This window comes from Saccopteryx leptura, chromosome 3 (genome assembly GCF_036850995.1).
Source record: "Saccopteryx leptura isolate mSacLep1 chromosome 3, mSacLep1_pri_phased_curated, whole genome shotgun sequence".
Taxonomy (NCBI): Eukaryota; Metazoa; Chordata; class Mammalia; order Chiroptera; family Emballonuridae; genus Saccopteryx; species Saccopteryx leptura.
In genome coordinates this window covers 94726096-94751036 of record NC_089505.1, presented here as the reverse complement: position 1 = coordinate 94751036, position 24941 = coordinate 94726096, and the positions used below count along the sequence as shown (strand labels likewise).

At 50.4% G+C, this 24941-nt stretch overlaps 1 protein-coding gene across 2 annotated transcripts; it reads right to left on the bottom strand.

The window, feature by feature from the left end:
* Nucleotides 1–6549: 6549 nt before the first annotated feature.
* NECAP2 (NECAP endocytosis associated 2) lies at nt 6550–23663 on the bottom strand. 2 transcript variants are annotated; one of them, XM_066375185.1, is made up of 8 exons: nt 23530–23663; nt 19044–19144; nt 17476–17580; nt 17309–17390; nt 16225–16333; nt 13964–14141; nt 8730–8814; nt 6550–7810 (listed from the first exon to the last, which is right to left on the bottom strand). In XM_066375185.1, the coding sequence occupies exons 1-8, from the start codon at nt 23619–23621 to the stop codon at nt 7762–7764; spliced, it is 801 nt and encodes a 266-aa protein (XP_066231282.1). In that variant the 5' UTR covers nt 23622–23663; the 3' UTR covers nt 6550–7761. The 2 variants fall into 2 exon arrangements, with proteins under 2 accessions (XP_066231282.1, XP_066231283.1); XM_066375186.1 differs by lacking the exon at nt 8730–8814.
* Between the last annotated feature and the right edge of the window lie 1278 nt (nt 23664–24941).

Below are 24941 nucleotides of genomic sequence, written 5' to 3'. Positions count from 1 at the left end.
AATGGAGAAGTGAAAAGCATCAATCATTAGTTTTTCGTTGCACGTTGCGACACCTTAGTTGTTCATTGATTGCTTTCTCATACATGCCTTGACCGCGGGCCTTCAGCAGACCAAGTAACCCCTTGCTCGAGCCAGCGACCTTGGGTCCAAGCTGGTGAGCTTTTGCTCAAACCAGATGAGCCTGCGCTCAAGCTGGCGACCTCAGGGTCTTGAACCTGGGTCCTCCGCATCCCAGGCTGATGCTCTATCCACTGCGCCACCACCTGGTCAGGCTGATGACCTTTTAAATATAGATTTTCTTTCATTCTTTGAAAAGATAGTACATGTACATGGTTTTGAATTCAAATAGTATGAAAGGTTAAAAGTATCTTTCCTATCCTTGTCTCCTAATCACACAGAGATATTTTATGCACATAAACTATGTATTTTTCCCTTTCCATTTTTCTATGCAAAAGAGTGTATTATATCTACCTTATTCTATACCTTGCTACCTGTCCTTGATATAGCTTAGTGACTATTCCTTATCAACAATATAAAGAGCTTTTCATTCTTTGTTTTGCTTTTTTTTATTTAGAAACTAAATTTAATGGGGTGACATTAGTCAATAAGAATACATAGGCCCTGGCCAGTTGGCTCAGTGGTAGAGCGTCGGCCTGGCGTGCAGAAGTTCCGGGTTCGATTCCCGGCCAGGGCACACAGGAGAAGCGCCCATCTGCTTCTCCACCCCTCCCCCTCTCCTTCCTCTCTGTCTCTCTCTTCCCCTCCCGCAGCCAAGGCTCCACTGGAGCAAAGATGGCCCGGACGCTGGGGATGGCTCCTCGGCCTCTGCCCCAGGCGCTAGAGTGGCTCTGGTCGCAACAGAGCGACGCCCAGGAGGGGCAGAGCATCGCCCCCTGGTGGGCAGAGCGTCGCCCCCTGGTGGGCGTGCCGGGTGGATCCCGGTCGGGTGCATGCGGGAGTCTGTCTGTCTCTCCCCGTTTCCAGCTTCAGAAAAATACAGGAAAAAAAAAAAAAAGAATACATAGGTATTTTCCCCCCAAGGATCTAGTATTCCACTTTAAGGATATACCTAAACTTATATACACAATCATCCCTTATGTATAACTGATGGGCATTGTACTGGGTAGACTGTAGTGAGTCATACTGTGTCTCCCTCATATGTTCAAGGCCCTGGCCGGTTGGCTCAGCGGTAGAGCGTCGGCCTGGCGTGTGGGGGACCCGGGTTCGATTCCCGGCCAGGGCACACAGGAGAAGCGCCCATTTGCTTCTCCACCCCCACCCCCCTCCTTCCTCTCTGTCTCTCTCTTCCCCTCCCGCAGCCAAGGCTCCATTGGAGCAAAGATGGCCCGGGAGCTGGGGATGGCTCCTTGGCCTCTGCCCCAGGCGCTAGAGTGGCTCTGGTCACGGCAGAGCGACACCCCGGAGGGGCAGAGCATCGCCCCCTGGTGGGCAGAGCGTCGCCCCTGGTGGGCGTGCCGGGTGGATCCCGGTCGGGTGCATGCAGGAGTCTGTCTGACTGTCTCTCCCTGTTTCCAGCTTCAGAAAAATACAAAAAAAAAAAAAAAAAGATATGTTCAAGTCCCAACCCTCAATGCCTGGAAATATGACCTCATTTGGAAACAGAGCCTTTGTAGATGTAATTAGTTAAGGATTTTGAGATGAAACCAGTTAGGTTCCACCTGAATTTGGGAACGGGCCGTTATTCTAATGCTGGGTGTCCTTACAAAAAGAGGAGAGGACACACAGTGAAGGCCATGTGGAGACGGAGGCAGAGATTGGATTTATGTTCCTATAAGCCAAGGAATGCTTAGAAGGAGCATGGCCCCGCTGACATCTTGATTTCAGACTTCTAAAAAGCCTCCAGAACTGGGAGAGAATAAATTTCTGTTGTTTTAAACTGCCCAGTTTGTGGTGATTTTTTACATCAGCCCTTAATATGTAAGTAGAGTCTACGGCCATACCACCCGGAACGCGCCCGATCTCGTCTGATCTCGGAAATATGTAAGTAGACTTTTTATTTTTTATTTATTCACTTTTAGAGAGAGAGAGGAGAGAGAGAAGGGGGAGGAGGAGCAGGAAGCATCAACTCCCATATGTGCCTTGACCAGGCAAGCCCAGGGTTTTGAACCAGTGACCTCTGCATTCCAGGTTGACGCTTTATCCACTGCGCCACCACAGGTCAGGTGTAAGTAGACTTCTAAGATGACCCTGGATGATCCTGCCTCCTGGTATTCATATCCTTGTGTAGTCCCTCCCTGCCCCTCTCTGAATGTGGGGCAGGACCTGGAACTTGCTTCTACCCATAGAATCTAGTTAAGGTGATGGGCTGTCACTTCTCAGATGAAGACTGTGACTGCCGTCTGCTGGCACTCTTGCCCGCTCACTTTGATGAAGGTAACTGCCAAGCTGTGAAGTATGGAAAGGCCACGTGACAAGAAAAGGAGTGACCGCTGTCCAACAGCCAACAAGGAATGGAATCCCCTATGAGCTTGACACTCTGACAGAGGACCCAGCTGCGCCTCACCTGGATTCCTGCCCTACAGAAACCACGGGGCAATCAATGTGTGGTTTTTAAGCTTCTGTGTTTGTTACACAACAATAGAAAACTGATGTGGCCTGACCAGGCGGTGGCGCAGTGGATAGAGCGTCGGACTGGGATGCTGAGGACCCAGGTTCGAGACCCTGAGGTCGCCAGCTTGAGCGCAGGCTCATCTGGTTTGAGCAAAAGCTCACCAGCTTGGACCCAAGGTCTCTGGCTCAAGCGAGGGGTTACTCGGTCTGCTGAAGGCTCGTGGTCAAGGCACATATGAGAAAGCAATCAATGAACAACTAAGATGTCGCAATGCGCAAGGAAAAACTAATGATTGATGCTTCTCATTTCTCCGTTCCTGTCTGTCTGTCCCTGTCTATTCCTCACTCTGACTCTCTCTCTGTCTCTTTAAAAAAAAAAGAAAAGAAAAAAGAAAACTGATGTGGACATACAGGCTATTTCCAGCCTTTTCCTATGACAATATTACAGAAATTGTTAATACTCTTTGTTTTTGTTTTCCTGTCTACATTACGTCAGTAATCAGGAAGAAAACATGAAAGTGTCCATATTCAAGTTGCAGTGAGGAAAACCAGTCTTCTGCCCAGAGCATGATATATTCCTGTCACTTCCTGCTCAGTCAACAGCTCTTGAACACCTACTGTGTGCCCATGGAACACTCCGGTGGCTTCCAATCACCTATGGAATTAAGCAACTCCTTGGCCTTTCATTCAATACCTGTCATTTATGGCTTTTTTAAAAAAAGATTTTATTTATTGATTTTAGAGAGAAGGGAGAAAATTAGTGGGGGGAAGAGTAGGAAGCTTCAACACATTGTTTGCTTCACATATGTGCCTTGATCCTCCAAGCCCTGGGTTTCGAACCAGGGACCTCAGTGCTCCAGGTGGATGCTTTATCCACTGACCCACCACAGGTCAGGCCTATATGGCTGTCTTAAACTACGTGGAGGGAATGCAAACTTCCATGTATTAAGCAGGTCTTACATGCCAGCTTTGTGGGAAGCACCGCTCTAGTAAATCAACTTGATTAGAAGCCTGGATGCTGGAGCCACACTGCCTGGGTTCCAATCCCACCTCTGCCATTTAGTAACTATGTGCTCTGGGAAAATTACATAATCTCACTGTCCTTCAGTCTCATCATTTGTAAAACTGCGATGAGTGCCTACCTCGCAGAACTGTTGTGATGATTTTATTTTTTAATTTTAAGAGTTTATTTGAGCCAAACTGACAACATATGCCAGGGAGCAAGATCTCTCAAGTGCTCTGGGATGAGGAAATGTTTTACGTTGAGTGCACAGAACAGAACCTAGCACAGAGTATTATGTAATAGCTACTATCAACATAGAGGAGAAAGTAAGTCCCAAATGAGCATATTAAGTGACTTTCCAAAGCCACACAGCCATTAATCTGTCCAGATTCCTTTCTCACACTGACTTCTACCTCAAATACCCTTCGCTCACCTCCTGTATCAGTTATCTATTGAAGCAGAATAGTACCACAAACAGCAGCTTCAAAAAACTCATTTACTCTATTTCTATAGCTCAGGATGCTGGGCACAGCTTAGCTGGGTCCACTGCACAGTTACAGTCAAGGTGCTGGCCAGGGCTGAGGCTCATCTGAAGGATCAACTGTGAAAAGATCGGTTTCAAGCTCACAAGGTTTTGGCAGCATTCGGGTCCTTGCCGACTGCTGAGCTAAGAGCTTCAGCTTCTGGCTGGCTGTCAGCCTGCTCTTGTCACCTTGACCCTCCAACTAGGGCAGCTCACACATGGCAGCTTGCTTCTTTAAAGACAGATGCTGTAATCTTGTGTCACGTAATCACACAATCTTGTCATCTTTGCCCTATTCTATTGGTTAGAAGTCATAGCTTGATCAGTGTTGGTGCAATGGATAGAACTTCAACCTGGAATGCTGAGGTCCCAAGTTTGAAACCCTGAGTTTGCCAGCTTGAGCGTGGGCTCATCCAGCTTGAGCACAGGGTCGCCGGCTTGAACATGAGTTCACGGACATGATCCCATGGTCACGTGATCCCTTGGGCTTGAAGCCTGAGGTTGCTGGCTTGAGCAAGGGGTCACTGGCTTGGCTTGAGCTGCTCCCATCCCCTGGTCAAGACACGTATGAGAAGCAATCAATAATTAATATGATGCAACTATGAGTTGATGCTTTTCATCTCCTTCCCTTCTTGTCTTTGTCTCTCCCGCTGGGGTGGGGGGGAATGTTACCGGTCTGGCCTGCCTACACTCAAAGGAGATTACATAAGGGTATGAACACCAGGAGGTGGGAATGGTGGGGGCCACCTTTGTCTGTCTGCCACACCTGTGTATCCAAATCTTCCCACTGTATTGAGAGAACATTTTGGGCCTCACACACCTCAACCAATGCCCACCTCCCACCACCATTTTAACCAAACTGGAAACTGCGTCAGGGGTATAATTAAAGAATGCTAGGTTTGGTACAGGGGATGTTTCCTGAGGATCCTGGTCCCACAGCAGCAGTTTTTTCACTTGGGATTCCATTTGGTGACAGAGAGTTCCAATGTCCCTTGCCCCCCCCCCCCCATCCCTCAAGGTGCTTTTAGGTTTGATTTTCTTTTTTAAGATTTAGTGATTTTAGAAGAGGTTGAGAGAGAAGGGAGGGGGAAAAGCAGGAAGCATCAGCTCATAATTGCTGCTTTGCATGTGCCCTGACCAAGCAAGCCTGGGGTTTTGAACCAGAAACCTGAGCGTTCCAGGTGGACATTATCCACTGCACCACCACAGGTCAGGCGCAGGTTTGATCCTTGACCCGTTTCCTCTCAGGTGCCACATCATCACCATCTGGGAAACAGTACTGGGTATGTTACCCGATTCTAGATAAAGGGGATTAAGGTCAAACTATAGGATGGGCACTTGCTGTGCACTTGATATGCTTCATTTGAGTGACACCAGGGTTAAAGAAGGAGCCTGTGGTTACACATCTAACCAGGAAAGAGCATAGACCCAAAGCCCAGGTCTGCCTCCAGAATCCAAGTGTTACCTTCGATGGTCTATATATACTTATAATGAAGGGATGTCTCTAGGTCTAAGCCTCCAAGCACTGAGAACAATAGGAAGTACCGGGAAACAAAGAGAAAAGCTTTCTCCTCCTGAGAGTCCTTTGATGCAATTTCCTTACGCTTATTCAATGGGCACAAGCAACCTCAGTTCTAATTTTCTGTCTTCCCTATAACCAAGTGGCTATTTCCATAATCAAAAACTACATCTTTCTTACAAAACTCTCAGGCAGAACCGTGGCCATTTTTTTTTTTTTTTACTTTCTTTTTTCCTGAAGTTGGAAATGGGGACTCCTGCATGCGCCCGACCGGGATCCACCTGGCACGCCCACCAGGGGGTGATGCTCTGCCCATCTAGGGCGTCGCTTTGTTGCTACCAGAGCCATTCTAGGGCCTGAGGCAGAGGCCACAGAGCCATCCTCAGAGCCCAGGCCAACTTTGCTCCAATGGAGCCTCGGCTGCAGGAGGGGAAAAGAGAGAGAGAGAGGAAGGAGAGGGGGAGAGGTGGAGAAGCAGATGGGCGCTTCTCCTGTGTGCCCTGGCCGGGAATCGAACCCAGGACTCCCGCACGCCAGGCCGACGCTCTATCACTGAGCCAACCTGCCAGGGCCCCGTGGCCTTTTTAAATTTTACCTTTTGCCTTCTGTGTGCCTGTATGTCCTTAGTATTTAGGGAGACACACCAACAGGGAAGTCTTGGTAGGAGGCAGGGGCCCCCTCCCACATTAGAAGGCAAGGAGACCAGAATGTCCCACAATGACAAAAAAACTATACTCTTTTTAGATACATAGGAGAGAAGTTATTGGTTGCCTTAGGGCAATAGGGCCAAATTCTCTCATTTTGACCAACTGGACACCCTGGCCCAGACGTGAAATCCATATACGTGATCAACGTGAGAGGTGGTTGTGAGCTAGTTGTAGCATCCTGGAAGGTTTAGAGGCCATGCCGCCAAAAACATGTGTGTCTCTGACATACACTGACAGAAGTCAAAATATTTATTTTTTGATTTTAGAAATCTGGTCCCACAAAAAAAACCCAATACTTTTTTCAGTTCATCATTGTGACCCTTCAAAAAAGGAATCTTTCAATTAAGAGGTAAAGTATGTTGATAAAAGCAATTTTAGAGGTGTGCTCAGATAAAATGATTTCTTCTAAACCAGCAATACAGACAACCCTGGACTTCAGTCAGAGCTCTTCTGCCTGTCATGTACAGTCCCTGAAGGAGGAAAGAAAGTAAGAGATTGTCTGCAAACAAGGCACTTCACAAACCACCAAGAAAAAAAAAGTCCAGGCTACCAGGAACTGCACCATGAGCCTGCAACCCCAGAGCTGCCAGTGGACAGGAGGCTGAACCCCCACCTCCAAAAGCACAGCTTCCACTTCCTGCCCAAACGCTGTTCCACCTGGCTTCCGGCACCTGCCTCAGCCTGCATCGCCTACCTGGCCTGGCAGGGGAAACCAGGCCGCCTGGCCGATGCACACTGCTTCCTGAGGCTCAGAGCAGTGCCTGGCCCGCAGTGAGGAATGCTTTCCAAGGCCCTTGCTGAGGCATATTGCAGGAATGGTCCCTTCTGCAAAGGTAACAAGTTAGTGCGCATTAGCACGGGAGCAAAGCAAGTATTAAAAATTTTAGTAAGCTGGTTAACTCTCCCAATTTCCCCTCTGATTGTCTGTTCAAGCTACAGCCAATAAACCTGCTAGAAAGCAGGAAGAAGCCCTCCTCTGAAGGTGCCTCGACAGAAGTGTCTGCAGCCAATGGGAGTGCAGAAAGCTGCCCTCACAAACTGGGATCCCGCGACACCCGTAATTCCTGAGAAGGGCTGATCTGAATCCAGGCAGCACACTCAACCCCTTCTTTTGCTTTTGGGGGCTTGTGTTTATTACGGGTCATTGTGATGGAAGAAGCAGTCTCAGTCTCTCATGCCAAGAGGACAGGCAGGGATAAGGATCCTGGAGTTTTTCTTCTCTGGTGTTTTGTTGCATATTTGAGTCCCAGGAAACAGTGTGACATGGTGGCAATTGACTGCCTAACATGCCCAGTCTGTCAAAAGAGTCAGGCAAGGAGGAGGTGAGAGTCATGCTCCGAACAGAAGCTTGCCAGGGAGTGCTTTGTCCTCCTTCCTGTGGCCCAAAGGAGGCAGCTCCTTTCCGGAATATGGATGAGGATCAAGAGTTGCGCTCAGGTCAGAACTGGACCCAGCCTGTGCCTGGCTGAGTCTGGTTGGAAGTCGCCCTGTAAAGGGAAGATAGGGATGGGTGGGACAGTTTAGATGTTTGAAAAGACAAAGCAGATAAAAAAGGCTTCTCTCTGGACAAAAAGAGCCCCAAGAAGTCAGCCCTTGAATATTCTAGAGCAGAGGTCAACAAACTATAGCTCAGGGACCAAGTCTAATCCCTTTATTTTACAAATAGTTTTAGAGGAACATAGCCAAGTCCATTACTTTACATATTGTCTGTGGCTGCTTTTGAGACAGAAAAGCAGAACTGAATAGATGGAACAGAGACCATATGGCCAGCAAAGCCTAAACTCTGTGCTATCTGATCCTTCACAGAAAAGGTGTGCTGACTCCTGTCCTAGAGCCTGGCCATACGAACAGTGGTGCAGCAGGATGTTAGCATCCTTTCACTCTGACCTGGTGAAGGCCTGAAATTTTATGGGGTCAGAGAAGGCAAGAGACCTTGCCTGAGAGGTCCCATGAGGACGGGCCAAGGCTGGAACCCAGGCTAACTCTCACCCAGTGTTCTGGGGTAGCTGGGGGCAGGAGAGGGGAGGTGGGGACTGGGGACCAGCCAAAGCACTCGATGAGGTGGTTTAAAGACCAGAGTTGCACAAGGTGGCTCCAGCCACCTAGCAGTGGAGAACAATGACATGCCTTCGTGGATGTACAGAGATATGTTGTAGAATTGGGCTGCTGAAACCTGTATCATTTTGTTATCCAGTGTCACCCCAATACATTTTTTAAAAAAACCTCCATGGAGAGAAACAGGCCACCCAAGGGGGTGCTCTGGGGCTCAGTCCTCTGGCTGGCCTAAAAATGTCCAAATCAGAGCTGATGCTCGTGACCTCAGAAGGAGAGCATCTGGAGCGATCCCAGGTTTTCAGAGAACCAGTCCTGGCCAAGTCCCACTGCAAAGAACGTGACCCTCCTTACCCTGTGGATTTTGTGAAGTCTCCCCAGATGTCAGCGGTGGCAGCAGTGGCAGGCTTGGGCTGCGGCCAGGACACAGTGGCACCACCTAATGATGTCCCCAAGTCCAATGGGTAGGAAGAGAAGAGGAGACTGGAGTCAGAGATCTTTTTGGTTATCTCAGTGGCCCTGAAGTCATCCTCTTAATTCCAGCTGGCTGAGAGATGCACTCAGAGATGTGCTTTTGGGCAGCACAACACCAACAAGTTGCCACATTCCCACCACCTTCCCACACCCGAGCCCTTGAGGACCCCTGGAGAAAAAGCAGAAAGCGCACCGGAGGGGAGGGGTGCCAGCTAGGCGAGTCACACATCATCTGCCACACGTACCTGCAACTGACCCTGTTTTTAATGGTTTATGCTGAAAATCTGTCTAAAAATTTACCATAGGCCCTGGCCAGTTGGCTCAGCGGTAGAGCGTCGGCCTAGCGTATGGAGGACCCGGGTTCGATTCCCGGCCAGGGCTCACAGGAGAAGTGCCCATTTGCTTCTCCACCCCTCCGCCGCGCTTTCCTCTCTGTCTCTCTCTTCCCCTCCCGCAGCCAAGGCTCCATTGGAGCAAAGATGGCCCGGGCGCTGGGGATGGCTCTGTGGCCTCTGCCTCAGGCGCTAGAGTGGCTCTGGTCGCAACATGGCGACGCCCAGGATGGGCAGAGCATCGCCCCCTGGTGGGCAGAGCTTCGCCCCTGGTGGGCGTGCCGGGTGGATCCCGGTCGGGCGCATGCGGGAGTCTGTCTGACTGTCTCTCCCTGTTTCCAGCTTCAGAAAAATGAAAAAAAAAATGAAAAAAAAAAAAATTTACCATCTCCTGCCCTGGCTTCTTGAATAGAAAATGCCCATCCAAACTGCAAAGTCATCTTCAAATAAAGCTCAGTCCAGTGTCTGGATCAACCAGCTAAGAAAATCGTATGTCAGCCTGACCTGTGGTGGCCCAGTGGATAGAGTATCGACCTGGAATGCTGAAGGTCACTGGTTTGAAATCCTGGCTTGCCTGGTCAAGGAACATACCATAAGCAAGTACGAGTTGATGCTTCCCGCTCCTTGCCCCACCACCCCACTTTCTCTCTAAAATCAATTAAAAAAAGAGCCTGACTAGGCAGTGGCGCAGTGGACAGAGCATTGGACTAGGACGTGGAAGACCCAGGTTCGAGACCCTGAGGTCACCAGCTTGAACCTGGGCTCATTGGGTTTGAGCAAGGCTCACCAGCTCGAGCCCAAGGTTGCTGGCTCGAGCAAGGGGTCACTTGGTCTGCTGTAGCCCCCTGGTCAAGGCACATATGAGAAATCAATCAGTGAACAACTAAGGAACCTCAATGAAGAATTTTTTTGGGGGGGGGTTTTGTTGGGTTTTTTTTTTACAGAGACAGAGAGTGAGTCAGAGAAAGGGATAGATAGGGACAGACAGACAGGAATGGAGAGAGATAAGAAGTATCAATCATCAGTTTTTCATTGTGACACCTTAGTTGTTCATTGATTGCTCGAGTGACCCCTTGCTCGAGCCAGTGACCTTGGGTCCAAGCTGGTAAGTTTTTGCTCAAACCAGATGAGCCCGCGCTCAAGCTGGCGACCTCGGGATCTTGAACTGGGTCCTCGGCATCCCAGTCTGACGCTCTATTCACTGCGCCACCGCCTGGTCAGGCTGCAATGACGAATTGATGTTTCTCATCTCTCTCCCTTCCTGTCTGTCTGTCCTTCTCTCTGACTCTATCTCTGCCACAAAGAAAAAAAAAATATATATATATATAAAAATATCAATTAAAAAAAAAGAAAAAGAAAACTGTGTGTTAGACATGTGCCAAGTCCTGGGAGCCCAACTGGTTAGGGGCCAGGGAGAGCTGTCTAGGAAAGGTACCACAGAAGCTGCTATCTGTGTACCAAGCAGGGTGGTATGGTGCGGTCCCAGTGCTTCCTTCTGTGCTTTGCTGGCACCCCCCCCCCCCCCCCGCACTGCCAACTGTCCCTGTGCCTGCCATCCTCTGCCTTCCTGCCAGTTTGCTATTTCCAATCTGCTCTGGGCTGGGAGACCAGATAAAACTCAAGCCCCCAATGGCTCAGTTTCATAGTTTACCAAGCTTCACGTCCATTATCTCAAAGGAACCTCCGCACAGTCCCTGGGGGAAGACATACCAGAACCAGCTGTGTGACCTTACACAGGTCCCTTAACCCTCAGTTTCCTTATGCCTAAAGCGGAGACAAGAACGGTGACTACTTCATAGGATGGTCTAAGGATTAAGTGAGTGAGTTTACATGGAATGCTCAGAACAGGCACAGCACATAGTGACGATATAATGACAGTATTAATCAAATGAGGGCGAACAAATGTGATCCCTTACAACATTCATAACGGCTGTAATGGCCTATCACATTTGGTCCCTACAAGAGACCTATGGTGTACGGATCATTACTACCCCGTCCTACAGACAAGAAAGCTGAGGCACAGAGAAGTGGCAATTTTCTGAATATCACACGACTAGTAGGCTAGAATTTGAACTCAGCCAGCCTGGTTTTGGAGCATATACAGTACTTGTAGTAAGTCAATAACATTCAATAAATGTCTGCTAGTCATGACGCCTGTTATCCCATACCATTTAGTTTGTAGACATGCAACTGCCCGTCTTCCATATCCGCACATTTTAAGCACTTGAGAGCAGGGACTTGATGTTATGCTTAAAGCATCCCCAGAGCCTAAAATGCTGCCTGGCACATAGCAGGTTCTCCATATTATCTGTTTAAAATGCACCAGCAACCAAGGGAAAGCTTTCAGACCTTAGTCAGCACACAAGTACAGTTAAAAGGACAGATTCCTGCCTGACCAAGCGGTGGCGCAGTGGATAAAGCGTTGGACTGGGATGTGGAAGACCCAGGTTTGAGACCCCGAGGTCACCAGCTTGAGTGCGGGCTCATCTGGTTTGAGCAAAGCTCACCAGCTTGGACCCAAGGTCACTGGCTCGAGCAAGGGGTCACTTGGTCTGCTGTAGCCCCACGGTCAGGGCACATATGAGAAAGCAATCAATGAACAACTATTGGTGTCGCAACGAGAAATTGATGATTGATGCTTCTCATCTCTCTCTGTTCCCGTCTGTCTGTCCCTATCTATTCCTCTCTCTGTCTCTCTCTCTGTCCCTGAAAGGATGAATTAAAAAAAAAGACAGCCCTGGCCGGTTGGCTCAGCGGTAGAGCGTCGGCCTAGCGTGCGGAGGACCCGGGTTCGATTCCCGGCCAGGGCACACAGGAGAAGCGCCCATTTGCTTCTCCACCCCTCCGCCGCACTTTCCTCTCTGTCTCTCTCTTCCCCTCCCGCAGCCAAGGCTCCATTGGAGCAAAGATGGCCCGGGCGCTGGGGATGGCTCTGTGGCCTCTGCCTCAGGCGCTAGAGTGGCTCTGGTCGCAATATGGCGACGCCCAGGATGGGCAGAGCATCGCCCCCTGGTGGGCAGAGCATCGCCCCATGGTGGGCGTGCCGGGTGGATCCGGTCGGGCGCATGCGGGAGTCTGTCTGACTGTCTCGCCCCGTTTCCAGCTTCAGAAAAAAGAAAGAAAAAAAAAAAAAAGACAGATTCCTGCCCCTGCCCCAAGCAATGCCCAGGCAGGTGGTCCTGTGACCTCACTGAGAACCAATGCTTAAAGAATAATCCCCGTGGCAGGGGCGAAGGGTTCATTGCCCGCTACTCCCACTCCTCTCTGGGGCTGGGTATTCCCCATAGGGCTGAAGTTGGAAGCCTGACCCCAGAAAGGGGAGCCAGTGCCCACGAGCCTTAAATGGAAAGAAATCAGGCTCCTGCCCGGATCTTATCCCCAAGAAGCTGGTGAGCACTGTGCAGAGCAAGTGGGCCGGTACCACTCACACAGCCTGGGGAAGGCGAGGGGTATCACACGGGCTGGGAAGGGAGGGGGCGAGGGCAAGGGAGGAGGCTGGCATCCAGCTTTATCAGAGGCCAGCACTAGGCATTAACTTCTGGAATTCCAGCGTCTCTAGAAGGCATTGCCTACATCCTAGAAAAAGCACCACTCGGCTTGCTGGGGGTGCTACCTCGGATTCTCAGCACCTCAATGGCCTTACCAAGGGCTTGCTCCAAACGAAATCTCCAATTTTATTTCTCATCACTCATCTTGGTGGTTTTTTAAATTTATTGATTGATATTTTAGCAAGAGAGGAAGATAAGGGTGAGAAAAATAGGAACATTGATCTGTTCCTGTATGTGCCCTGTCTGGGGATTGAACTGGCAACCTCTGTGCTTCGGGATGATGCTCTAACCAACAGAGCTATCCAGCCAGCGTGACACCTTGGTGTTCTTATGCTGCATCCATCTTCTTCAATATAGCAGGTGTTTATTTTATTTTATTTTATTTTTTCAGAGACAGAGAGAGGGATAGGAACAGACAGACAGGAACGGAGAGAGATGAGAAGCATCAATCATCAGTTTTTCATTGTGACACCTTAGTTGTTCATTGATTGCCTTCTCTTATGTGCCTTGATCGTGGGGCTGCAGCAGACCGAGTAACCCCTTGCTGGAGCCAGCGACCTTGGGTCCAAGCTGGTGAGCTTTGCTCAAACCAGATAAGCCCGCACTCAAGCTGGCGACCTCGGGGTCTTGAACCTGGGTCCTCTGCATCCCAGTCCAACGCTCTATCCACTGCACCACCACCTGGTCAGGCTGTATCAGGTGTTTAAGTCAGCTCTTCTCTCTGTCTGCAACCCCAAGTGCTCCCTGCCCAATCTCCTTCCTTCAGGGCCCAGCTCAATGCCACCTCTTTCATGAAGCCTCCCCCAGGCATGATGGATGGCAGTGAGTCTGGTCCCCAGTCTTTGTGCCTGTGACTCCAGTCTCCTACTAGATACGAGCACCCTGGGAGCACAGACTGTGTCTCCATTACCCACTCACTCAGCACCCACTGAGCAGCCTCTGAGAACCAGGAACCCACGATCTTCAATAGCAACCAATAAGCTGAAGTCCCTGCCCATCGGGGGAGGACAGACACCGTGAAGGGGTAAGTGGTGGGTATGAGGGTAAGAGAGGAGCCTTTACCCGGTGTGGGCAGGACTTGGTTCCCGGTGCTCACCTTCCAGCTGGTCACACACAGCTACTGAACGACAGACCAATGAGCGGCGGAGGGATAGCCATGGGCCCCAGCTGCCGGCAGGAGGAGGAACCCACAGGTAAGGACTTAGTAGCAAGCACAGTCACCCCCAGCACTGACCTGAACCGGGAGCACCTGCTGGCTGGATGAAGGACCCCCCAACAGACAACTGTTCCGCGGGGGGCGGGATCAGGGTAGAGGTCTTCCCCCCAGGGGGAGGTGGAAGCAGGCTCAGCCCTCCTGTGCTGGCGGGCCGGGCTCGGGGAGTCCCGGCTACTCCTTCCTTCTTCTTCATGTTCTGAAGGGAGGAGAGGAATGTGGGCCAGTCAGTTCTGCTGGAAAACACCACAGGGAGGGCCAAGGTGACCGAAAGCCCCAAATGTGTATAGAACTAACAGATGGTCAAGATCTACCCAGCACTTTCATTGTTTTTTTTTTTTAATTTAATTTATTTTTTATTTATTTATTCATTTTTTAGAGAGGAGAGGGAGAGACAGAGAGAAAGAGAGGAGAGACAGAGAGAGAGAGAGAGAAGGGGGGGAGGAGCTGGAAGCATCAACTCCCATATGTGCCTTGACCAGGCAAGCCCAGGGTTTCGAACTGGCGACCTCAGCATTTCCAGGTCGACGCTTTATCCACTGCGCCACCACAGGTCAGGCCACATTGTTACAAGATGTATTCAATGCCTCACCATTCTAAAGCTGTCACAAACGCATTTCATTTTAAAACCCAGCACCCGAATTTATTAATCATACGGGGAATGCAAATCAAACCTACCATGATACAGCACTACGTACCCGCCAGAATGGCTAAACCATAGAACATCAAGTGCTGACAAGGGTAGGGAGCACCCAGAACACTCCTATACTGGGTAAACTCCTTTAAAAAACTGTAAAAAGCTGGACATCTAAACAGATGGCCCTGCAATCCCCCCCCCCCCCCGATACAGACCCAACAGAAACACATACATTTCTGCACCAAGACCTGCACGAGAACATTCTCAGCAGTACTACTTGTAACAGCCCCAAACTAGAAGCTACCTAAACATCCACCATCGGTTAGGGGGGTAAATCACTGGATACACCCTCATATGGGATATGCCTCCACAATGAGAATGAACTAACTGCATGTAACAATGTGGAGGCTCTCACAGATACCATCAGGAAAAGGAAGAAGTCACACAAGGGAGTACAAAGTGTATGAGTCAATTAATAAAAGCTGAAAACAAAATCTAGGGTATTCAGGCAAGAGAGAGTTTACTCGAGGTGGGCAGTTACTGGAAGGGACAGGAGAGGGGCTTCCAGAATGCTAATAATCTGCTTCTCGATCTGATAGCTGGTCTGTGTGGGTAAATTCAGTTTTTATAAATCAGAGTTCTGCATTTATAATTTGTGCACTTTTCTGTATGCATACCATACTTCATTAAAACACTGAGGCAAAGGGGGACTGAGCACCAAGCGTGAGCCAGAAACCAGCAGTTTAATCAAACGCTAAGACCATGGCCCCAAGTGAAGTCCTCCAAAAGCTTAGTGAGTCTGGCTGTGCTAGCTGTTTCTAGCTCTATGACCCTGGGCAAACCTCTCCAAGCTTCAAGTTTCTTGCTGTAAAAAGGGAGAATGTTTAATTCATAGAGAAAGTGCCTGAAAACACTACCTGGCACACAGCAGCTCAGTAAATGTTAGTTTCCTCACAGCAAGAGAAAGAATCACATCCCAACCAGTCCACTGGATTGGACCTGCATTTTCTCTTAAGGGCCAGCTGGCCAACTTCAAGGTCCCAAATCATCACTAGCATGAAGCAGAAAAGAGGAGAAAGAGATAGTAAGTAAAGAGGAAGAGCATTATTTTAGGATTACAAAGTTTCTTCAAAAATCAAACCCCTTTGGTCCTTTCTTCAAAAATTAAACCCCAAATCATTCCAACTCCACCCCTGAAGTAGATCAAGGCCAAGTCTTGGCAACCTAGGAGCTAAGGGGGGAAAGCCAGATGCAGAGCAGCTCAGGACAAAGACACAGGGAGCCAAGACAACACCACCAGCAGAAGGTGCCCATGACACCCCACACCCATCTTGATGCCTTCCTGCCCAGAGCACCCCCAAGCTTCCTTGCTCAAGATGCAAGGCCAGGACGCAGCCTGGAATGGATACACTGACTCCCCACTCTTGACCTGCCTGTCTCAGCTCAACTCTGAGAGGGCAGCAGAGACCCCTCATTCCCCTGCCGTGTAGAACCTGGCACAAGGTAGCTGCTCAATAAACATCTGCTGAGCTGATGGGACTGAATTGTGAGAAAGAGCGCTGGGCTCTGGGCTGGGCTGGGCTTGGTGTGGTAGCCACAAGTATCATCTGATCATGGGCAGTACAGCCAAGCAAGGTGGACTCACCGCAATGTTGAGCTTGATGGTCTGGCCCTCCTTGAAGCCCAGGTCCAGTTTGGGGCCTTGGTCAGGGTTCTGGGCCTGCTTTGCAAATTCACACTGCTGCTTCACCCACCTGGGGAGAGAAAGACAAAAGTAAGGAAGACACTAGCTGCCCTGCCTTCACACGCACTCCACTACAACCTCCGCTGGTCTAGGACGAGGCTTTTACTGCAGCAGATGGTAGAGGAGCGCAGGCTTGGGAGTTAGGCCGGAATTCAAATCCTGCCGTGACACTTAATAGCTGCACACATATCCGTTTCCCCATCAGAAGGGGCTGACAAGTCCATGTATCTTAAAGCCCACTATGAAAATTCAATGAGATCACTTATGTAGAGGGTCCTAATGCTGGTCTTCAGCAAATCTGAGAATCTCTACTCCCAAGCACTTGGCATGAGAACTAAGATAAGGACTCCACCCCCCACCCCCCACCCCAGGGCTCATAAGGTAGATGGTAAGACAAGACAGATGCTTGGAAGGAGCGAGCACCACAAAGGTCCTCAAATTCCACAGGACACCCAGTCCATAGCCACTCAGGACAGGGCGCCAGCACAGGGAAGAGCCAGAGGCCTCCATGTGGGCACTCACACACTCCCCATTTGCTGGAAGCCAGAGGGGAGGGCCTGCAGATGGCAGAGGAGCAATCTTTCCTGCCTTGCCTTTTAGCTTCAGAAAGGCCCACCAGGGCATCTCTTGAGTGGCCCGGGAATCCAGGCACCACTTATCATAGCACAGAGAAACAAGCCCAGAAAAGCCACAGGAGCCGGACCAGGCCTCTGGCTGCTAAGGGGCCTGGCAGGGGAAGGAAAGTCTCGGCCAGCTGACTGGGGGTAACAGAGACGGGCCACAGGAAAAGGAGATGACATCAAAGTGGAGACGAGGCCTGGCAGGATGCAGAGAAGCCGGCCTGCCCCAAATGAGAAGTGAGTTTTCCTGAGGTTCTGCTTGAAGACAGACCACACACCACCACCTGGGTACCTAACCTGGGAAATCATTCTGTCCAGGGAAAGGAAGGAGGAGGCATGAGCACATGCGTCCCGGCCTTACTTACTTGAAATGGTCCTGCAATGCAACATTGAAGTCAAAGGCATCACCTCGGTCCCCAAAGCCAATTCCAATAAATGCCCGTCGCCCTAGAGGACAACATGTGATCAGTCCCACTTTCCAGAGACAGAGAAACCGTTCTCACAAGGAGAAAGCCCCAAGACCCTTGCGTACCGTTTCCATCTTCGATGCGAATAACGAAGTACCTGCTGGAATCTGTCACGCTCTCCACAGCTGTGCCAGGAAACTGATCCACTGGCGCCTGAGCAAAGAGCTCCCCTGAAAGCACAAGTTAGGAGAGCCCTGAGCCTGCGACAGCCTGTTCTTTCGATTTTCCCACTGGGGCCCTTTTCCTGGGAGGCACACCGCAAACCTTACTCTGGGATTCTAATCAAATCCACTCTGGCTGAAGGGAAGACACAGGAACATAACCAACAAAAAGTTTAAGTCAGTAGTGGCTTAGTTTTACTATTTTTCATGTAATTGCCAAACACACTGCAAAATAAAATTACACATAAAATAATCTGATTTCTGGCTTCTCTTCAAATCAAAAGCTGTGACAATGTTGGCCTCCATTCCCATAAGAATGATGGCCTGGAGCTGCTGGCCACCCATTCCATCCTGGGTGAGTCTCAGCCTAAGCAGTGGCTGTTACACGAGGTGGACACCAGGCGGTCAGTTCCCAAGGCCCCCAGAGAACAGGTGTCGCCATTCCCTTGTGACACCACCTAGGACATCCCAGAACATCTCACAGCCAGAGTTCTCTGGCCTAGCCATGGCAGCTATCTCTTCTAGCTGCTCTACAGACAATACTCACCCTGCCAACCCCATGCTGCAGAACAAATCAATGCTTTGGGTCACCTTGCAGTTCACAAAGCAATTGGATGGGTTTCCAAAAACCTGGTGAAGTAGGAACTAATGTGATGCCCATTTCAACAAAAAGGAAGCCAAGGTGCCAGAGGTCATGTGACTCGCCCAAGGTCCCACAGCTCAGACACAAATGACACAGTTCTGAAAATTTACTTGCCTATAAATCTTTGTACTTTGTTCCACCCCACAAAGGAAAATTTCTACATATTAGAAAAACAGATGACCTAATGCCAAGGCACCTGACCGAGCAGGTACTGTGCCCGATCGCTGTTCTAAGGGCTGGGCTATTCCAGCCCTTAGGGGGCTGCCGCCCCAAGCCCTCTGAGAAACTGGTGGCACAGGACTTCCAGAGATCTCCCCCAAAGTGTCATCTGACCACTAACCCCAACACCGCTCAGCTTGGCTTGTCCTCTCACCACAGAAAGAGTGAAGGAGGCACTTTCCAGCTCTTTCAGTTAATGGGCGTGGTCGGTCTGGGGAGTTACCATTTAGTCTATAAACAGAATTCTGAGAACCAGAGCTCAGCAGCAGAGGGCTGTGCGTCTTCACCCAGCTTGTCTCAAGGCAACCTCTGGGGCTTCCCACTTGGGACCAACCTATAGGTATCCTCAACTTGGGCTCCAAAATTACTATTTTCTCAAGGACCACCAGAAAAAACAGGTGCTTGGCAAGAAATACTCCCTTTAATACCTGTGGGCAGTGGTTACTACAACTAAAGGTAGGGGAATGGAGGAGGTTTAAAGGTACACTCGGGTCTTCATCCAGGACAGGTTCCCCTGACCCCAGAGAGGCCCAGTAAGGCCTGGGCTGCCTCTCCCTTCACAGTGGGAGGCATGGCACCTCAGACCCAAGCAGGCCTCCCTTGCCTTTACCTGAGGTCCTGTCCTCCAGCTTGATGTAGGCCATTGGCCCTTTTGCAGTGATCCGCAGCCGGCCACTCCATGATGGCTGGTCCAGCTGCCACTCCGCAGCCCTGAGGGGACAAAAACTATGAGCCTCTGTCAGAGGATCCCCCTCCATCACTCCAATGCTGGGGGTGGGGATGGGAAGGGCAGGTGGGCTGTTTGCTCTAGACCAGGCGTTGGGGAACTTTCTCTGCAAAGTGCCACACCATCTCTGTCACAACTACTCTGCCGCTGTACAGGGAGAAGAGTCATACATAGTACGTGACCTACTGGCACTTTAAGGTATGAGTGTGCCTGTATTTTAGCAAAACTTTAAAAACACTGAAATCTGAATTTCATATGTAATTTTCACATCATAAAATAGTCTTCTTTAAATATCCCCAACTATTTAAAAATGTAAAAACCATTCTTAGCCTGTGAGCCATACAAAAACACAGCAGGCTGTAGTTTGCTGACCTAAATTCTGGATTATAGAGACCTTCCCTGAAGCAGGATTCCTGGTTTTCCTTCTGTGGAAGAAATACCATATTCCCCCATGTATAAGACGCACCTTAATTTTGGGGCCTGAAATTTGAAGAAAAAAAAAACCCCACCATATTACATAAAGTTATTGAACTCAAGTTTTATTCACCATAAAATTCATACAACTCATCACTGTCACAACTCCATCCATTAGCTTGTCCTCATCTGTGTCTGATGACGAATCAGTCTTCATATATCTACAATGAGCGCAGAAATAAGCGCAAAAAAGTGGGAAATGTAAGTTAAAAAATCTACAACCCCTGGCCCTGGCCGGTTGGCTCAGCGGTAGAGCGTCGGCCTAGCGTGCGGAGGACCCAGGTTCGATTCCCGGCCAGGGCACACAGGAGAAGCGCCCATTTGCTTCTCCACACCTCCGCCGCGCTTTCCTCTCTGTCTCTCTCTTCCCCTCCCGCAGCCAAAGCTCCATTGGAGCAAAGATGGCCCGGGCGCTGGGCATGGCTCTGTGGCCTCTGCCCCAAGCGCTAGAGTGACTCTGGTCGCAACATGGCGACGCCCAGGATGGGCAGAGCATCGCCCCCTGGTGGGCAGAGCTTCGCCCCTGGTGGGCGTGCCGGGTGGATCCCGGTCGGGCGCATGCGGGAGTCTGTCTGACTGTCTCTCCCTGTTTCCAGCTTCAGAAAAATGAAAAAAAAAAAAAAAAAAATCTACAACCCCTGTATAAGATGCACCCAGTTTTTAGACTCCAAATTTTTCAGAAAAGGTGTGTCTTATACATGGGGAAATACGGTAGTTCCTGGCGCCTGTTTAAGACATTGCTAGACCAGGTGGTCAGAGTGACCACTTGGGTTCACTGAGACCATCTTGGAGGAAAAGTAGAGAACAAGCCCTGGCCGGTTGGCTCAGCGGTAGAGCGTCGGCCTGGCGTGTGGGGGACCCGGGTTCGATTCCCGGCCAGGGCACATAGGAGAAGCGTCCATTTGCTTCTCCACCCCCACCCCCTCCTTCCTCTCTGTCTCTCTCTTCCCCTACCGCAGCCAAGGCTCCAATGGAGCAAAGATAGCCCGGGCGCTGGGGATGGCTCCTTGGCCTCTGCCCCAGGCGCTAGAGTGGCTCTGGTCTCGGCAGAGCGACGCCCCGGAGGGGCAGAGCATCGCCCCTGGTGGGCGTGCCGGGTGGATCCCGGTCGAGTGCATGCGGGAGTCTGTCTGACTGTCTCTCCCCGTTTCCAGCTTCAGAAAAAAAAAGAAAAGAAAAGTAGAGAACAAGCAATTATTGGTGGAAGAAAGGAGAGCAAGAATACACTTGAGAAAATGGATGTTGAAGAAACATTCTCAAAGGCATCCTAGGCAGAAAGAAACCCAGAAAACTGTGGACCTGTTGCAACAGCCTTGTTTGGCTTTTAAAGCAGTTAAGTTCACATTTTATTTTTTTATTTTTTTATTTTTTATTTTTTTTCATTTTTCTGCAGCTGGAAACAGGGAGAGACAGTCAGACAGACTCCCGCATGCGCCCGACCGGGATCCACCCGGCACGCCCACCATGGGGCCACGCTCTGCCCACCAGGGGGCGATGCTCTGCCCATCCTGGGCGTCGCCATGTTGCGACCAGAGCCACTCTAGCGCCTGAGGCAGAGGCCACAGAGCCATGCCCAGCGCCCGGGCCATCTTTGCTCCAATGGAGCTTTGGCTGCGGGAGGGGAAGAGAGAGACAGAGAGGAAGGCGCGGCGGAGGGGTGGAGAAGCAAATGGGTGCTTCTCCTGTGTGCCCTGGCCGGGAATCGAACCCGGGTCCTCCGCACGCTAGGCCGACGCTCTACCGCTGAGCCAACCGGCCAGGGCCAAGTTCACATTTTAGTTTTAAAAAGCAGCTCAGTAAAACCCCCAAATAGCAAGAACCTTGGGTGTTTCCACGAGGCTTTACTTGGAAGTCCCTAAGCATATGCCAGGACTCTGAGAGGCACCATAACTGTGAACACAGGTTGTTTGGAAGGCCACACAAATGCAAGCTCTCTATTCACAAGTCAGCTGACTCAGTTTCAGTTCCTCTTACTAGGCAACAGGCCTCAGATTCATGCAGAGCAGAGCTCTGAAGCTGAAGTGCAATGACTGACAGTTCCCTCTGTCAACCAGCCAGCCCTGACACTTGGTATCCTCCCTTTCTGGGGGTCCAAAAGGGGCCAAATCTATCCTACTGAAAGGGATAGGGGTCGACGACAATCCCTGGTTTGGTGGCCCATCTCCAGTTTGATGATAGAAAGCAAATGTGTTTTTATAACTATTATTATTGTTGCTTTCATACCATTTTAAAGTTATGTCATGGCTGTAATAAGTCAGGGGTCGGGAACCTTTTTGGCTGAGAGCCATGAACGCCACATGTTTTAAAACGTAATTCCGTGAGAGCCATACAACGACCTGTGTACCTTACGCATTATCCAATAAAAGTTTGATGTTGTTGCCTGACCAGGCAGCGGCACAGTGGATAGAGTGTCAGACTGGGATGCGGAAGGACCCAGGTTCGAGACCCCGAGGTTGCCAGCTTGAGTGCGGGCTCATCTGGCTTGAGCAAAAAAAAGGCTCACCAGCTTGGACCCAAGGTCACTGGCTCGAGCAAAGGGTTACTTACTCAGTCTGCTGAAGGCCCACGGTCATGGCACATATGAGAAAGCAATCAATGAACAACTAAGGTGTCACAAGGAAAAACTGATGATTGATGCTTCTCATCTCTCTCTGTTCCTGTATGTCTGTCCCTATCTATCCCTCTATCTGACTCTCTAAAAAAATTTAGTGTTGTCCCGGAGGACAGCTGTGATTGGCTCCAGCCATCCGCAATCATGAACATGAGCAGTAAGAAATGAATGGATTGTAATACATAAGAATGTTTTATATTTTTAACGTTTTTTTTTTATTATTAAAGATTTGTCTGTGAGCCAGATGCAGCCATCAAAAGAGCCACACCTGGCTCACGAGCCATAGGTTCCCGACCCCTGTAATAGGTGCTCAATAAAATATTTGTTCACTACAAAATCAGCTATAAGCCTGTGCTAACACAATCAGAAATTAACAAGGAGCCAGATCTGTCCACACGCCACCCTTCCTGTGGTGCCAGCCAATCCTGTATTCCCTATTTCCAAATGAGGAACAAACATTGCCTTCAAGAGCCCCCACCCCCACCCCCAGTGGTACAAAATAGCCATAAATCAGGTTGTCTGTATCAGGTACATCGTTTTTTCTTTTAATATTTTTCGTTTTCTTTTGGTAGATAACACGATGCAAACAGTACAAAGAGGTATATACAGTGAAAGGAAACGCCTTTCAACACCCCCCCCCCCACACACACACCCCATTCCCCTCCCGTGGGGCAGTTCCCTTCCAGATACTCTACAAGTATATGTGTGTTTATTCGTCTCAGGAACACTTCACCAGAGAAGTGCCGTTGGATTCCTTCCAACTGCCACCGGCTGTGATAAGGCCTGAAGTTCACGTGAAGGGAGCTGGGCTTCTGCCATCAGCTTAAAGCTGCTATCATATCAGCAAAAAGACCCGGGGCCGATCCTTTTGGCCAGTTCTGCGCTCCCTTCCTTCCCCTTCGGGATTTCCGCCCGTGAAGGGTCCCCTCCCCCTTAAGGCTTTTCAAGGATCCCTTCGAGGCCATCAGTTAGCTTTGAAAGAAAAAGGTTTGTGACACTACCAGTCCCGATCACTTTTGGAGTACCTGGAAGTCCACCGGATCCCTAGGCGCTAGACAAGGCTTTAACGCCTTCCCCGCCACTGAGAGCCAGGAGCGTCCGATCGAGACGGTCGAAAGCCTGGGCTCGCCTCCCTGCTGTGGCCACGAACATGGGGACACCTCAGCATCACCTCTCCCCCGCCCCTAAACTGGTCGGGGCCGTCCTCGGCTCCCACAGTGGGCGTGTCGGGCGGCGGGGAACGGGTTAAATCGGGGTTAGCCTGGCCCGGCGGCGGGCGGTCACCTGTAGCCACGGTTGGTGGCCCTCGGCGGGATGCGATAGACGTGGACCTCCGGCTTGACACACAGCACCGACTCGTACTCGCCCGTCTCCATCTCGATGCCCGCAGCCCGCTAGACTTCCGGCTCCTTCCCAACCCCGCGGCCGGAAGCGGCACGACTCTATGACCCGTGTCAGGCTAGAGAGACGGGTCGCGGGCCTCCGCGCCTGAGCTCCTGCACGTCCCCTGCTGGAAGACCTGGCTCAAGTCCTGTGGAGGTGGGACCCAAGAATAATACACTTGATGGGTTCTCTGGGGACTTCCCCTCCCACGAGGCCTCCTGGGCGGCAGAGAAAACGTCAATACAGATTACACTATTGTGTGGTTGTGGGTCATCCCTATCGCCTCAACACATCTGGGGCCCAGCTGGCTAAGATTCAAAACTGTAGCGACTTACACAGCTCGCCACGAAAACTCTTTCAGCCTTTGCCACCTCCTTCTGACTGTAAGACTGGACTGAAGCTTCTCCTCCTAAAGGAATCCTTACCTGCCCCATCATGCTCAGTGGGATGCCCCTACCCCGCCACTCTTATTTTAGCCCACCATGTGTCCAGGGCCTCCTGTGGCCTAGACTCAACAAAGAGTTTTATTCAAAGAAGCAAAGTCTAGTAACATTAAGTGTTACTAAACTTTGGAAGGAGGCCAGAAGAAGGAGCTCTCCTGCATTACCATTCTATCTCATTTATGCACCCCCACAGACAGAAGCCACTCTGCATTCCCAGTGAGGGTCTCTGCTGCCCCAGTAGGAGGAAGATTATTTTCTCCTTGCTCAGCAACAAGTCCAGACAATGAGAAGCCATCATCCCCCTAAACTTTCACTTTCCTCCAATGGACTTTCCTTCAAATCGCTGCTTCCCAACTTCCTCCTTTTTCTCCATAAAGTAAATTTCTTCTCCTTTGTTTGCTGGACTTGCCTATAGTTTTTTGCTGTAGCATGCTTGTCCTGAATAAATCCATTTTTTTGGTGGTAAAAATAATTGGAAGTTTCTTTTTTTTTTTGTATTTTTCTGAAGCTGGAAACGGGGAGAGTCAGACAGACTCCCGCATGCGCCCGACCGGGATCCACCCGGCATGCCCACCAGGGGGCGACGCTCTACCCACCAGGGGGCGATGCTCTGCCCCTCCCGGGCGTTGCTCTGTTGCGACCAGAGCCACTCTAGGGCCTGGGGCAGAGGCCAAGGAGCCATCCCCAGTGCCCGGGCCACCTTTGCTCCAATGGAGCCTTGGCTGCGGGAGAGGAAGAGAGAGACAGAGAGGAAGGAGAGGGGGAGGGGTGGAGAAGCAGATGGGCGCTTCTCCTGTGTGCCCTGGCCGGGACTCGAACCCAGGACTTCTGCACGCCAGGCCGACGCTCTACCACTGAGCCAACCGGCCA

Coding starts and splice junctions, on each gene's coding strand:
- NECAP2 (XM_066375186.1), bottom strand. CDS start 23,621: ATGGAGACGGGCGAGTACGAGTCGGTGCTGTGTGTCAAGCCGGAGGTC. Junction 16,334..17,308: donor GCATTGCAGGACCATTTCAA/GTAAGTAAGGCC, acceptor TTCTCTCCCCAG/GTGGGTGAAGCAGCAGTGTG. Junction 7,811..13,963: donor AGCAGGTGCTCCCGGTTCAG/GTCAGTGCTGGG, acceptor TTCCCTTTACAG/GGCGACTTCCAACCAGACTC.